A 12756-nucleotide genomic window follows, 5' to 3' on the forward strand; every position below is an offset into this window, starting at 1 on the left:
AAAAACACCCTAAAGATTGGTTGACAATAGAGCCTCCCACATAACACGCGGGATAGACCAAGAGGAAATGCTCTCTTAGGCTGTTTTTTAAGTTCCGTGGCGGGCTACCTTATCACGGGGCCATGACCGACTCATGTCTGCTATAGCTGCAGGATGAAGTTGATGAAGAGCAACTACAGAAACTTGTAGTCGACTGCAGTCAAAACTTCATGACCTTTGATCTCATGATTTTTGTAAAGTACATGCAGTTTACATGTAGGCGGAAGTCGGACAATTTGTATCCCCAAAATGCAACACACTTTGAAAGGGCTTGACAAAAGTGATCCGCGACATCGTTTTCAAATTAGCCCAATTTTCAGGAAAACCACTGACATGGCAACCCTGGTGTACCCTACCAAACAACACAGAAAAAACGACGCTACAATGAGGGTGCGTTCGTAAATTCATTCTGGCTATCTACTCGGATTTCAGAGCACTCTCGTCTGTTGCCAGCAGCAGTTACAGTCACCAACGCTCTGGATAACATAACAACAGCCTAGTCAGAGTGAGGTGTTCTCTTATATGTGTCTGGAAGTAGCTAGAAAATTAGCTTGGGTGCCGTTGTGAGGCCAGAACGTTCGGATCAACCCTACTCCTCGGCCAGAGCGTCCAGTGTGCGCTCTGAACGCTCCGAGAGCGAAACGCTCTGAATTTACGAACATCCAGAGGTCACTCCAGATAGAATTTACGAACGCACCCAGAGCTGTTGATCAGTCAGAGCGGTAATGGAGTCACAGGTACGTTTTATTAGATAGATAGCTAGCTATCAGTGTGTTAAATTCCAGTTTATTTAAATTTATGGTGAGCTTTTACACAAAGCAAACTAGCTAGCTACTTGCTTGTCCAACTTCCCATTATGTACTACCTAGCTAGCTACTTGCTTGTCCAACTTCCCATTATGTACTAGCTATCTAGCTAATTTAACTAGCCAAGTAGCTACCGTATGTTCGCTATCTTTATTTTCCAGATAGTGTAGTGAACTTGAAATGCTAACTATTTATTTTCCAGCTAGTGTAGGCAGAGATAGTGGATATAATGACTTCGTCTCTTCCTCTGGTGTAGTTTTAGGCAGTCATTGGTCTGGCTAGCTAGCTTTCTTATGGTCACGCGCAGAAAGGCACTTCCTGGTCAGTCACGTAAGCCACTCTAGCTATGTTGGATATAGCGTTCTCAATTAAACACAATACTTTATAGCTACAATAATATTTTTCTTCACTAGGGAGGGATAGGAGGCTGATCTTTCTAAATAACTAGCTAGCTAGCCAACTACTGAACTTACTAGCCAGTAACCTACAAGAGTCACATTCCTTGTAGAACAAGGCGTTGTATATTGTTACGTTAGTTAACTAACTTAGCTAGATAACCTTGTAGCATGGTTTGTCACAAAGCCTGTCAGTGTTAACAATGATTCCATTGTTACTTATGTAGTGAGACATAGAAATTGCATGCTGCACTGACTATTGCAATTAGTAAACAAGCCAGTCTACCACTATTGTCTCAGTCTAGGGTCAAGAGAGACAACCAGTAAAATATGAACTCATCAATGCGTGTTGTGAGACATTGTTTATCCCAGACGCGATGTGCAAGTTCCTCATCTGTTGTGTGTGGAAAGGTAATGACTAATCCGGAAGACATCTCCAAACTCTACCTGGAGTTGAGCCGATTTCCCTCCCTGACCCGAGCTGACATAGGGCCAGTCATAACATCCCAGTATGGAGGAAAATACAGCAACATCTACACAGGTGTGTGTGTGTCTGTCCGTCTGTCTGTGTGTGTCTCTCTGTTCGTCGGCCTGTGTTTGGGTTTCCATGCCTTTTATTTTGTGTCCCCTAGAATGGAGTCAGCGGGATCTGGAGAGGAACGAGAATGTCAAGTTCTGTCGGCAGTACATTGTGTTTCACGACGACAAGTCAGTGGTCTACTCTGGACCCTCAGGAAACTGCACAGAGATCAAGGGAGAGTATGTGGACATTTGACAGTTTGACACATGAGTGTGATCTGTGTTCAGTGTGTGTGTGGTTGATTTAGTGTGTTTGCTCTGTGTCAGGTTGCTGAGTAAAGACTCTCCATCAGGAGACATGAAGGCGGTGGTGAGAGAGAGCAACATCAAAGGAGAGGACAAACAGTTTCTGGAGGTGAGGGGCCCTCTGTCGCTCTCTCTATCTGTCGCTCTCTCTATCTGTCGCTCTCTCTATCGGTCTCTCTTTCCCCCCTGGGATGCACAACTGACCTTAGATAAGTGCCTAGCATGGGGCAACCCCCCCTTCGCCCATATATCCTCAACCTCTTTCACTCATTTTGATTGACAGCTGACCCTCTTTTCCCTTTGACCCCTCCTCCATTCGGTGACCCCTCAGATCTGGAGTAAGAACATCAAAGTGAAGAGCATCAACCTGACAGCTCTGAAGAAACATGGCAAGGTCTATGAAGACGGTGAGACATCAATGCCATGTGTCTGTATGTGAGAGACTTCCTGAAGTTTCTGATTCTTCTGTTACTGGCACACAATAAACTGGTGTTTTCCCTAAAGACCCACACAGACTGCACGATTTTTGCAGTCTAATGCCACGATTTGGCCGTCCCAGACAAAATGTACACGCCTTGGGAAAAATAAACTTTCTACCACAGCGACTGTTATTCTTAGGAAGCCTATTTGATTCGGAGTTCGGACATATAAAGTTTGTATGTGAAATCTATTTCTAAGACTTTGTTTTTTCCGAACTCTCTTCATTCGCCCATAAGCATAGAGGGCATGCGCTACTGGAGCTGACACATGCTCAGATCAAATACACTGCTGCAGTTGACATAGCCGACATTGGCTGACGTAGCTCGCAAGCCAATCGCAGAATGTGATGAGGGAACTGAAGCAAATCGTACAATCTGGCCAGGTTGATAGCAAGATTTTAATTTGGTAACATCGCACAGTGTGACATGTAATAATCGTAAAATACTGAATCCGACATACAGTATGGGAAGGCCTTAACACCAAAGTATATCAGGCACATTCTGTAGTTGACCCACCTGTTCGTTTATATCTGTTTCCAGACCAGTTTGGCTGCCTGGTGTGGTCCCACTCTGAAACACACCTGCTGTATGTGGCTGAGAGAAAGAGACCCAAGGCAGAGTCCTTCTTCCAGGTCTTCAAAACACACACCTACAGTTTAAACATGAGCACACTGCACTTTCACAATGCAGTGCTAATAAACTTAACTGCAAAATGTGTTAGGGATTCCCTCTATTTCCTAACCCCCTCCATCTCTACTATATAGTCAGTTTCTCTTGAGTCCTGTTCTCTTGCTGATGAAGAGGAGGGGGTGAAAATGGGCAAGGAGGAGGAGACCACAAAGGTAAGGAGGAGGATTGATCCAATGATAAACTGTTCCATTGATTGACACCCTGCTTTTAAACTAAAATGTATTGGTTCACCATACTGTGTGTTTGCTCCTCCCGTCCTGCAGGGGGAGCAGTTTGTGTTTTATGAGGACTGGGGGGAGACCTTGGTCAGTAAGAGTTCTCCTGTGCTGTGTGTGTTGGACATCGAGGGTAGCAACATCTCTGTGCTAGAGGGAGTCCCGGATAACATCTCGCCAGGCCAGGTCAGTACCCTGTGTGTGTGTGATGTTGGGTGCCATTTCTGTGTCCACAGGTGTGTGTGTGTGTGTTGCAATGTATACATGTGTTGTACCAGTGTTATAACTTGTGTCCCCAGGCGTTTTGGGCTCCGGGTGACACAGGCGTGGTGTTCGTGGGCTGGTGTCATGAGCCCTTCAGACTGGGCCTCAAATACTCGCCCAACCGCAGGTGAGCACTGTGATCGGTCAGAGTGGAGGTTATGAGTGGCAGCTCTGTTATCCAGTAAAGGCCTCTAACTCTCTTCCCCCCCCGGTGTTTCTTGTTGTATAATTCAGGTCCTCCTTGTTCTATGTTGACCTGACTGGGGGAAAGTGTGGTAAGTGTATTTCACTCTGACAATTATATTACACTCTGCGCTATACATGACCATAGTATTTGCTATAAGTGTGTTTGTGTTTCCCTCTCTCAGAGCAGCTTTCATCAGGCTCCAGTGCTGTGTGTTCCCCCAGGCTCAGCCCAGACCAGTGCAGGATCATCTACCTGGATAGTGCTGTCTACGGACCTCACCAGCAGTGTAGCAGGCTCTGTATGGTAAGAGAGAGGGAGAGAGAGGGATGGAGGGGAAAACATATCCAACTGCTCCCAATTAGAGAGATGATTTGAATACTATTGGAATATACCATATGTCATGTCTTGATGGCTGTGTGTTGTGTCGTAGTATGACTGGTACACCAAGAAGACCTCCATGGTGGTGGACGTGGTAAAGAGACCCAGAGATGGTAATGTTTCTTTTTTTGAAAAGTAGAATTTGTTAATATAATTACAGCCACTTTTTAAGTTTGCGAGAGTATGCTGTTTATCCTAACTGTTTATGTTCCAGATGGCTTTACCGGGATCTACAGCTCGTCTCTGTCTCCTCTGTGCTGGTCAGCTGACAGCCAGCGCATCCTGGTCTCCTGTCCACAGGGCAGCCGCAAGGTAACGAGCCCTAGACACTGATCATGTAGAATTAATTATGCCATATGCATGGCCACAATCAAATCATCTTGACATGTTTTGCCTCCTATAGGATCTGCTGTTGGTGGAAACGACCACAGGGACCGTCACCTCTCTGACATCAAGTGAGTGGGTCACACCGTCCTCTGCCCCCTACTCAGATCACTGACAAATACTGGCTCTACATTCTAAAGCTCTAGTACTGTTGGGATGAAGTGTTGATGTTCTTACATTCTGACTGACATCCTAACGTTCTTGTGGTGTTCTGTGTTCCCCCGTAGAGGCTCCAGTGGGCAGCTGGTCATTGCTGACCATAGAGAGAGACCTGATGGTGGTCAGCTGGTCTTCCCCTAACTGCCCCCCCAGCCTGGTAATGTAGAACGCACACACATATACATAGTCAGTATACTTTATGTATTGCTTTGCAGTAAAATAGACACATTATTGAAATGTCTCGCTTTGGATGAGTCATTTATAGCAACGTCTGCTTAATGCCCATTGTCTTATCGTTTTGTTATTAATGACCTCATTTCCTGAGGCTAGAGGGTGGGCTTCCTGCCACCGGGTGGTTCCAGTGAGGAGGTGGACTGGGTCATGCTGGAGGAGTCTCAGACCCAGCCTGATATCGATTGGCAGATCCTCAACTTCACCCCACCCCCAGAGCAGGACAACAGCCAATACCGTAAGAACGTCCACTCTCACACAGTTTGACTTTTTCTCTCTAGCGATGTCAGTTATCAGTAAATCCTCTCCTGTGTGTCTGATATTATCCTTGTTGTGTAGCTGGTCTGGACTTTGACGCCCTCCTGCTGAAACCAAAGGATGTGAAGGAGGGAGTGAAACTGCCACTCATAGTCACCCCACATGGTAAGTTACACACAATATAGTGTGTGTGTGTGTGCGCCCCCCTGTTTGGTTGTGGGGAGGAGGGTGAAGTTGCTCATAGACGCTAATCTTGGGTCAGTTTGGAATTTCCCCCACTAATGGTTGGGGGAAGGGAAGCTGATCCTAGATCTGTACTTAGGGGAAAGATCACCCTGGAGCTGGTTGTGTGTGTGTAGCTACATTCTCTCTCTCGCTCTCTCAGGTGGTCCTCACTCTGTGATTGTAGCAGACTGGCTGCTCTCTTCCTCGGTGCTGTGCAGGATGGGCTTTGCTATCCTACTGGGTGAGTTAGAGCTTCAGTTTATTGTATCTCTGTCTGCATAGTAGATTGTTTCCACGTCAAGATTTTCAATGTGGTGACGTTGAATCATCGTGGAAAACTTGATTGGCTTTGCAAAAAGTAATCAATGTGAAGGAATTTCGTGTTTTTATCTTGTCTATCTATCTTGTAGACAAGAAGCGCTATCCCAAAAGTGTGGTTGGTGCATAAAACCTGTGAATCCAGATAAGCAAAAGGTTGGGTCTGCACTTAAAATGATGTTGCATAAAGTGTAGTTCATTTTTCTATTTGTTAGAATTTTGTACTGCATCAGGATGGCATACACAGGCGTTTCTGATTGAACAGCCTTCTTTTTCCCCCACACCATATTGTCTACACCTAGCCAGTGTGTTTGAATCCAGTAGAGGAAACTAGCTACAGGAGCAGGTCAGGGAATCATTGTGGATCATTAATTGGATGTGTAAGACAGCAGGTAGCCTAGTGGCTAAGAGCGTTGAGCCGGTAACCGAAAGGTCACTGGTTCGAATCCCCAAGCAGACTATGTGAAAAAAATCTGTCGATGTGCCCTTGAGCAAGGCACTAATTGCTCCTGTAAGTCACTCTGGATAAGAGCGTCAGCTAAATGATAAATAATAAGTATGTTTAAGTGGATGAACAGGGATCCTTTCCCCTCTCTGTAGTCAGTGTTGCTACCAGCGATCACAGGCTGTTTTAACACTGACATGGTAACAGTGTTTCCGTTGCAGTCATCATGCGGCGCTATGCCACACCCAAAAAATATGAAACATGGAAAAACAAAATCTGCCGAGGTGCACTTTGAAGATGCCAGAACAGTCCAAATTGACTTTTCCTCTGCAAGCAAAACGAGTAATGAATGTAAAAAATCGGACAACCCCATTAGTAGAATTGTTGATCTATTTACCTAGTCGGCTTGTTGTGTGATCTATGTGAGAGAAATATTCCTCTCGAGGCGCATTCAAGTTGTGAGTGCCATTTGGAGGGAACGCTTTTAGCAATGGCATGGTTAAGCACGTTACCGCTCTGCAATTTGCAGTGTATAGGGGAGAGTGGGGCTGAAGGTAAAATGCCACCCTACCTCAAAATCATTTTTGGGGAGTGACTTATTAAAAAATATATATATATTTTACCTTTATTTAACTAGGCAAGTCAGTTAAGAACAAATTCTTATTTACAATGACGGCCTACACCGGCCAAACCCGGACGAAGCTGGGCTAATTGCGCGCCGCCCTGTGGGACTTGTGATACAGCCTGGAATCGAACCAGGGGGTCTGTAGTGACGCCTCAAGCACTGAGATGCAGTGCCTTAGACCACTGCGCCACTCGGGAGTCCGAGTGATGAGACAAAATACATTTCTAGTTGAGCAAGATTAGTGGCAACCAGGGAAACTGTTGAGGGGGGAATGTTCACTTGTACAGTGGGGTAAAAAAGTATTTAGTCAGCCACCAATTGTGCAAGTTCTCCCACTTAAAAAGATGAGAGAGGCCTGTAATTTTCATCATAGGTACACGTCAACTATGACAGACAAATTGAGAGAAAAAAATCCACAAAATCACATTGTAGGATTTTTAATGAATTTATTTGCAAATTATGGTGGAAAATAAGTATTTGGTCACCTACAAACAAGCAAGATTTCTGGCTCTCACATACCTGTAACTTCTTCTTTAAGAGGCTCCTCTGTCCTCCACTCGTTACCTGTATTAATGGCACCTGTTTGAACTTGTTATCAGTATAAAAGACACCTGTCCACAACCTCAAACAGTCACACTCCAAACTCCACTATGGCCAAGACCAAAGAGCTGTCAAAGGACACCAGAAACAAAATTGTAGACCTGCACCAGGCTGGGAAGACTGAATCTGCAATAGGTAAGCAGCTTGGTTTGAAGAAATCAACTGTGGGAGCAATTATTAGGAAATGGAAGACATACAAGACCACTGATAATCTCCCTCGATCTGGGGCTCCACGCAAGATCTCACCCCGTGGGGTCAAAATGATCACAGGAACGGTGAGCAAAAATCCCAGAACCACACGGGGGGACCTAGTGAATGACCGGCAGAGAGCTGGGACCAAATTAACAAAGCCTACCATCAGTAACACACTACACCGCCAGGGACACAAATCCTGCAGTGCCAGACGTGTCCCCCTGCTTAAGCCAGTACATGTCCAGGCCCGTCTGAAGTTTGCTAGAGTGCATTTGGATGATCCAGAAGAGGATTGGGAGAATGTCATATGGTCAGATGAAACCAAAATATAACTTTTTGGTAAAAACTCAACTCGTCGTGTTTGGAGGACAAAGAATGCTGAGTTGCATCCAAAGAACACCATACCTACTGTGAAGCATGGGGGTGTAAACATCATGCTTTGGGGCTGTTTTTCTGCAAAGGGACCAGGACGACTGATCCGTGTAAAGGAAAGAATGAATGGGGCCATGTATCGTGAGATTTTGAGTGAAAACCTCCTTCCATCAGCAAGGTCATTGAAGATGAAACGTGGCTGGGTCTTTCAGCATGACAATGATCCCAAACACACCGCCCGGGCAACGATGGAGTGGCCTCGTAAGAAGCATTTCAAGGTCCTGGAGTGGCCTAGCCAGGGTATATAACAAAGTATTGAGAAACTTTTGTTATTGACCAAATACTTATTTTCCACCATAATTTGCAAATAAATTCATTAAAAATCCTACAATGTGATTTTCTGGATTTTTTTCTTCTCAATTTGTCTGTCATAGTTGACGTGTACCTATGATGAAAATTACAGGCCTCTCTCATCTTTTTAAGTGGGAGAACTTGCACAATTGGTGGCTGACTAAATACCTTTTTCCCCCACTGTACCTCACTTGTGTTGTTTCAGTGAACTACCGCGGCTCCATAGGCTACGGCCAGGACAGTATCCTCTCTCTACCTGGTAATGTGGGCACTCAAGACGTCAAGGATGTTCAGGTATGGAAACAGGAGGTACACCACACACATACTCTTTTTAGATCATTGTGTGGCTTATTAGTCTATAGTATTCAGCCCTAGAATCAGTCTCTGACTGACTCGTACGTTTCATTTTCACAGTATTTTTGTAGTCTCTGTCATCTCCTCTATCAAACCTCACTGCCTCCTCTCTCACTTCTCTTTCTCACTTCTCTCTCTCTCTCACACTCTCTTTCTTTCATCATTCTGTTTCTGTCTCTAGTTTGCCGTGGAGAGCGTTCTGAGGGACGGGGCGTTTGACGAGCAGAAGGTTGCGGTTGCCGGGGGATCCCACGGCGGATTCCTGGCCTGCCATCTGATTGGCCAGTACCCAGAGTTCTACAAGGCCTGCGTGGCTCGGAACCCTGTCATCAACCTGGCCTCCATGATCGGTAGCACCGACATCCCAGACTGGTACAAACACACTCTCACACTTTCTCACTACGATGCCCACACAAACGTCCATTTACCCATAGGGCCGCGACGATACCAGTATCACGGTATATTTTCCATGGCAAAAATGTAAACACAAAGCTCAGTGGTCCTTTAAAAACCTGTGCTATAGCTTGGAAAATAAATAAATGTGACTCTGGATGACAACCATGATGTTTGTTTCCAACATTAGGGCTGTTTTCCTAAAGAAGTTAAATCCGCTTTGTGTTTTGTTTCCATGCCAGGATACTAAGGAGTATCTTGATACTAGTATCGTCCCAGCCCTACTTACCTATTAACACACAGGCTTGACATCATGAATGACATTTACTTTCAGGTTGGTGGATACATAGAGAGACATACACACTTCAGTCTTGAGGGGGTTGCATAGGCTTACCCAGGATGTGCTGTCTGTCTGTGTCTCTGTAGGGAGAGGAAGGAAGGAATAATTCAAACAATCAGTAGGGAAACTAGATATGACATGATAGAATCCATACTGTTTGTTTTTGTTCCCTTTTCTCTATAAGGTGTGGTTAACCGACGTGTGTGTGTTTCAGGTGTATGGTGGAGGCTGGCTATAACTACAGTACAGATTGCCTGCCTGACCCTGCGGTCTGGGAGCAGATGTTAAACAAGTCTCCTATCAAACATGTCAAACAGGTGAGTGAGTTTTATCCAGCGGAGTGTGTGTTTCAGATTCTGTGTGTACGGATCCAGTGCAGGTGAAAAACGCTTTGCTGACTCTAACTTTGTTTTTCTGTGCCTTGTGTCTGTGTGTTGATTGTAACCCTATATGTGTCGATGTTGTCTCCATTCAGGTGAAGACTCCTGTGTTGCTGACTCTGGGAGAGGATGATAAGCGTGTGCCCCCTAAGCAGGGCATTGAGTACTACAGAGCCTTGAAGGCACTAAAAGTCCCAGTGCGGTGAGTAGACTGCCTTTGTGCTGTTGGCTGCTGGGTAATGTAGTATGTAGGGGTGTGGTGGTCACATTTCAGAATAGAGACCATGAAGCACTTAGTATGCGTTAATGTAATCGGTGTGAAATGGCTAGCTAGTTAGCGGTGCGCGCTAGTAGCGTTTCAATCGGTGACGTCACTCGCTCTGAGACCTTGAAGTAGTTGTTTCCCTTGCTCTGCAAGGGCCGCGGCTTTTGTGCAGCGACGGGTAATGGTGCTTCGAGGATGGCTGTTGTCGATGTGTGCAGAGGGTCCCTGGTTCAAGCCCAGGTAGGGGCAAGGAGAGGGATGGAAGCAACACTGTTACATTAAGTAAAGGTAATCAAGAGCTAACCATTTAATGGGGGTGCATCCCAAAGACAGCTTCTCCTCTTACTATTTGTTTAAAAAACAACAAGACTGTCTTAAACTGAGACTCAGTGATTTAATGTTGCCACGAGCAGCAGGATGAACCGCAGATGAACGCCATGACGTAGGACATAACGCAAGACAATGCACTCAGTATTACAGAGTATCTGCGCATGGGTGAGCTTTAATCTGCTATAAAGGTGATAGCTGCGGCACCAAAACAGGAGAAGTTTAGCCTCACGCTTCAATGGTCTTTCTTGGCAGCCGATATTGTTGTTTACTTCATGCATCGCTGACTCTCATTTCTTAACTTTGCCTGGATGCCTTTCTTTCAGGTTGCTATGGTACCCAGGGAACAACCACTCCCTGTCCAAGGTGGACGCGGAGTCTGATGGCTTCATGAACATCGCTCTCTGGATGACCCAGCACCTCTCTCTGTGACGATACCATTAGCGATAGCATGCTAACAACAGGATGCTAATCTGTATAAAAACGGTGTGAGGGTCAGGCCAAAGCGCTCAGGGTGCACTTCAACCAAAAAGCACTTACTGTAGGCTACCTGCACTAAGTCATCTGTGATTAGGTCATCTGCGTCAGTTTATAGCTTTGTAATTACAATACAAGTTCTTGTCCTATATCAAATATGAAACTTGAAACACATTGATTTTTGCCTGTCATTTACAGTTGAAGTCGGAAGTTTACATACACCTTAGCCAAATACATTTAAACTCAGTTTTTCACAAGTCCTGACATTTAATCCTAGTACAAAGTCCCTGTCTTAGGTCACTTAAGATCACCACTTTATTTTAAGAATGTGAAATGTCAGAATAATAATATAATATGCCATTTAGCAGACGCTTTTATCCAAAGCGACTTACAGTCATGTGTGCATACATTTTTACGTATGGGTGGTCCCGGGGATCGAACCTACTACCCTGGCGTTACAAGCGCCATGCTCTACCAATTGAGCTACAGAGGACCAGTAGAGAGTAGTATAGTAGAGTGATTTATTTCAGCTTTTATTTCTTTCATCACATTACCAGTGGGTCAGAAGTTTACATACACTCAATTAGTATTTGGTAGCATTGCCTTTTAAATTGTTTAATTGGGGTCAAACGTTTCATGTAGCCTTCTTCAAGCTTCCCACAATAAGTTGGGTGAATTTTGGCCCATTCCTCCTGACAGAGCTGGTGTAACTAAGTCAGGTTTGTAGGCCTCCTTGCTCGCACACGCTTTTTCAGTTCTGCCCACAAATGTTCTATAGGATTGAGGGCAGGGCTTTTTGACGCAAATGATGTCAATTAGCCTATCAGAAGCTTCTAAAGCCATGACATCATTTTCTGGAATTTTCCAAGCTGTTTAAAGGCACAGTCAACTTAGGGTATGTAAACTTCTGACCCACTGGAATTGTGATGCAGTGAATTATAAGTGAAATAATCTGTCTGTAAACAATTGTTGGAAAAATTACTTGTCATGCACAAGTAGATGTTTGTTAACAATAACTTTGTGGAGCGGTTGAAAAACAAGTTTTAATGACTCCAACCTAAGTGTATGTAAACTTCCAACTTCAACTGTAGGTACACTAATCCTTCTTTAGGTACACTAATTTTTCTTCATGAAAAGGCTCCGCCTATGATTTAAACAAGGGCTATGGGTACTGCCGTTCAGAAATGATCTAATACCTTTTTATTTAGACGCATACTAAACAGCCGTATAGTTTCATCTTCAAACTTGTGATTTAGTGTGATCATAATATGAAGAGAAAGAAAGTACTTTGAATATTCTTGAGCTAAACATGATGGACCAGGTAATGGTAACCCCCGGTGAAAGCTCTACACTACACATTGTACTCATTACATTTATTCTGATGGTGCTTTCCAAGGGTGCAGACGCTGTATACTCAGACTGATTATAACAGCCAGGGATCTTTCTCTAATGATTCTATCAATAAAAAATAATTTTGTCTATAAAGTTTTTTTTTTTTTTTATCTGTTGAATTTGTCCCTCATTGCCACTTTTCCTTCCACCATTTTGCACTATGATCCTGGGAAAACATGGAAATATGAGGTATTGTCAGTGAACATAGGGTGGTAGGTAGCTTAGCAGTTAGACCATTGGGCCAGTAACTGAAAGGTTGCTGGTTCGAATACCTGAGCCGACAAGATGAAAAATCTGTGTCCTTGAGCAAGGCACTTGACCCTAATTTTCTCCAGGGCAGGGTTCATTAAGTCATGACATTTTTAAATGTTTTCCAGGCCTGGAAAAGTT

General features: G+C 44.5%; 1 protein-coding gene across 3 annotated transcripts; it reads left to right on the forward strand.

The window, feature by feature from the left end:
• The first annotated feature begins 460 nt into the window (after positions 1–460).
• Positions 461–12476, forward strand: LOC311118489 (acylamino-acid-releasing enzyme-like). Of its 3 annotated transcripts, none has more exons than XM_084193281.1 (23): positions 461–776; positions 1652–1781; positions 1873–1999; positions 2087–2174; positions 2397–2472; positions 3085–3176; positions 3309–3386; positions 3498–3635; positions 3749–3840; positions 3948–3988; positions 4082–4203; positions 4331–4391; positions 4493–4590; positions 4682–4733; positions 4890–4978; positions 5152–5290; positions 5392–5475; positions 5696–5776; positions 8644–8732; positions 8974–9164; positions 9740–9842; positions 10001–10107; positions 10824–12476. In XM_084193281.1, the coding sequence occupies exons 1-23, from the start codon at positions 765–767 to the stop codon at positions 10927–10929; spliced, it is 2196 nt and encodes a 731-aa protein (XP_084049407.1). In that variant the 5' UTR covers positions 461–764; the 3' UTR covers positions 10930–12476. The 3 variants fall into 3 exon arrangements, with proteins under 3 accessions (XP_084049407.1, XP_084049408.1, XP_084049406.1); XM_084193282.1 differs by lacking the exon at positions 461–776 and adding an exon at positions 1143–1166; XM_084193280.1 differs by lacking the exon at positions 461–776 and having other exon boundaries at positions 1531–1781.
• The last annotated feature ends 280 nt before the right edge of the window (positions 12477–12756 follow it).

The sequence above is a fragment of the Coregonus lavaretus genome (assembly GCF_964263955.1).
Source record: "Coregonus lavaretus genome assembly, contig: HAP1_SCAFFOLD_2152, whole genome shotgun sequence".
Taxonomy (NCBI): Eukaryota; Metazoa; Chordata; class Actinopteri; order Salmoniformes; family Salmonidae; genus Coregonus; species Coregonus lavaretus.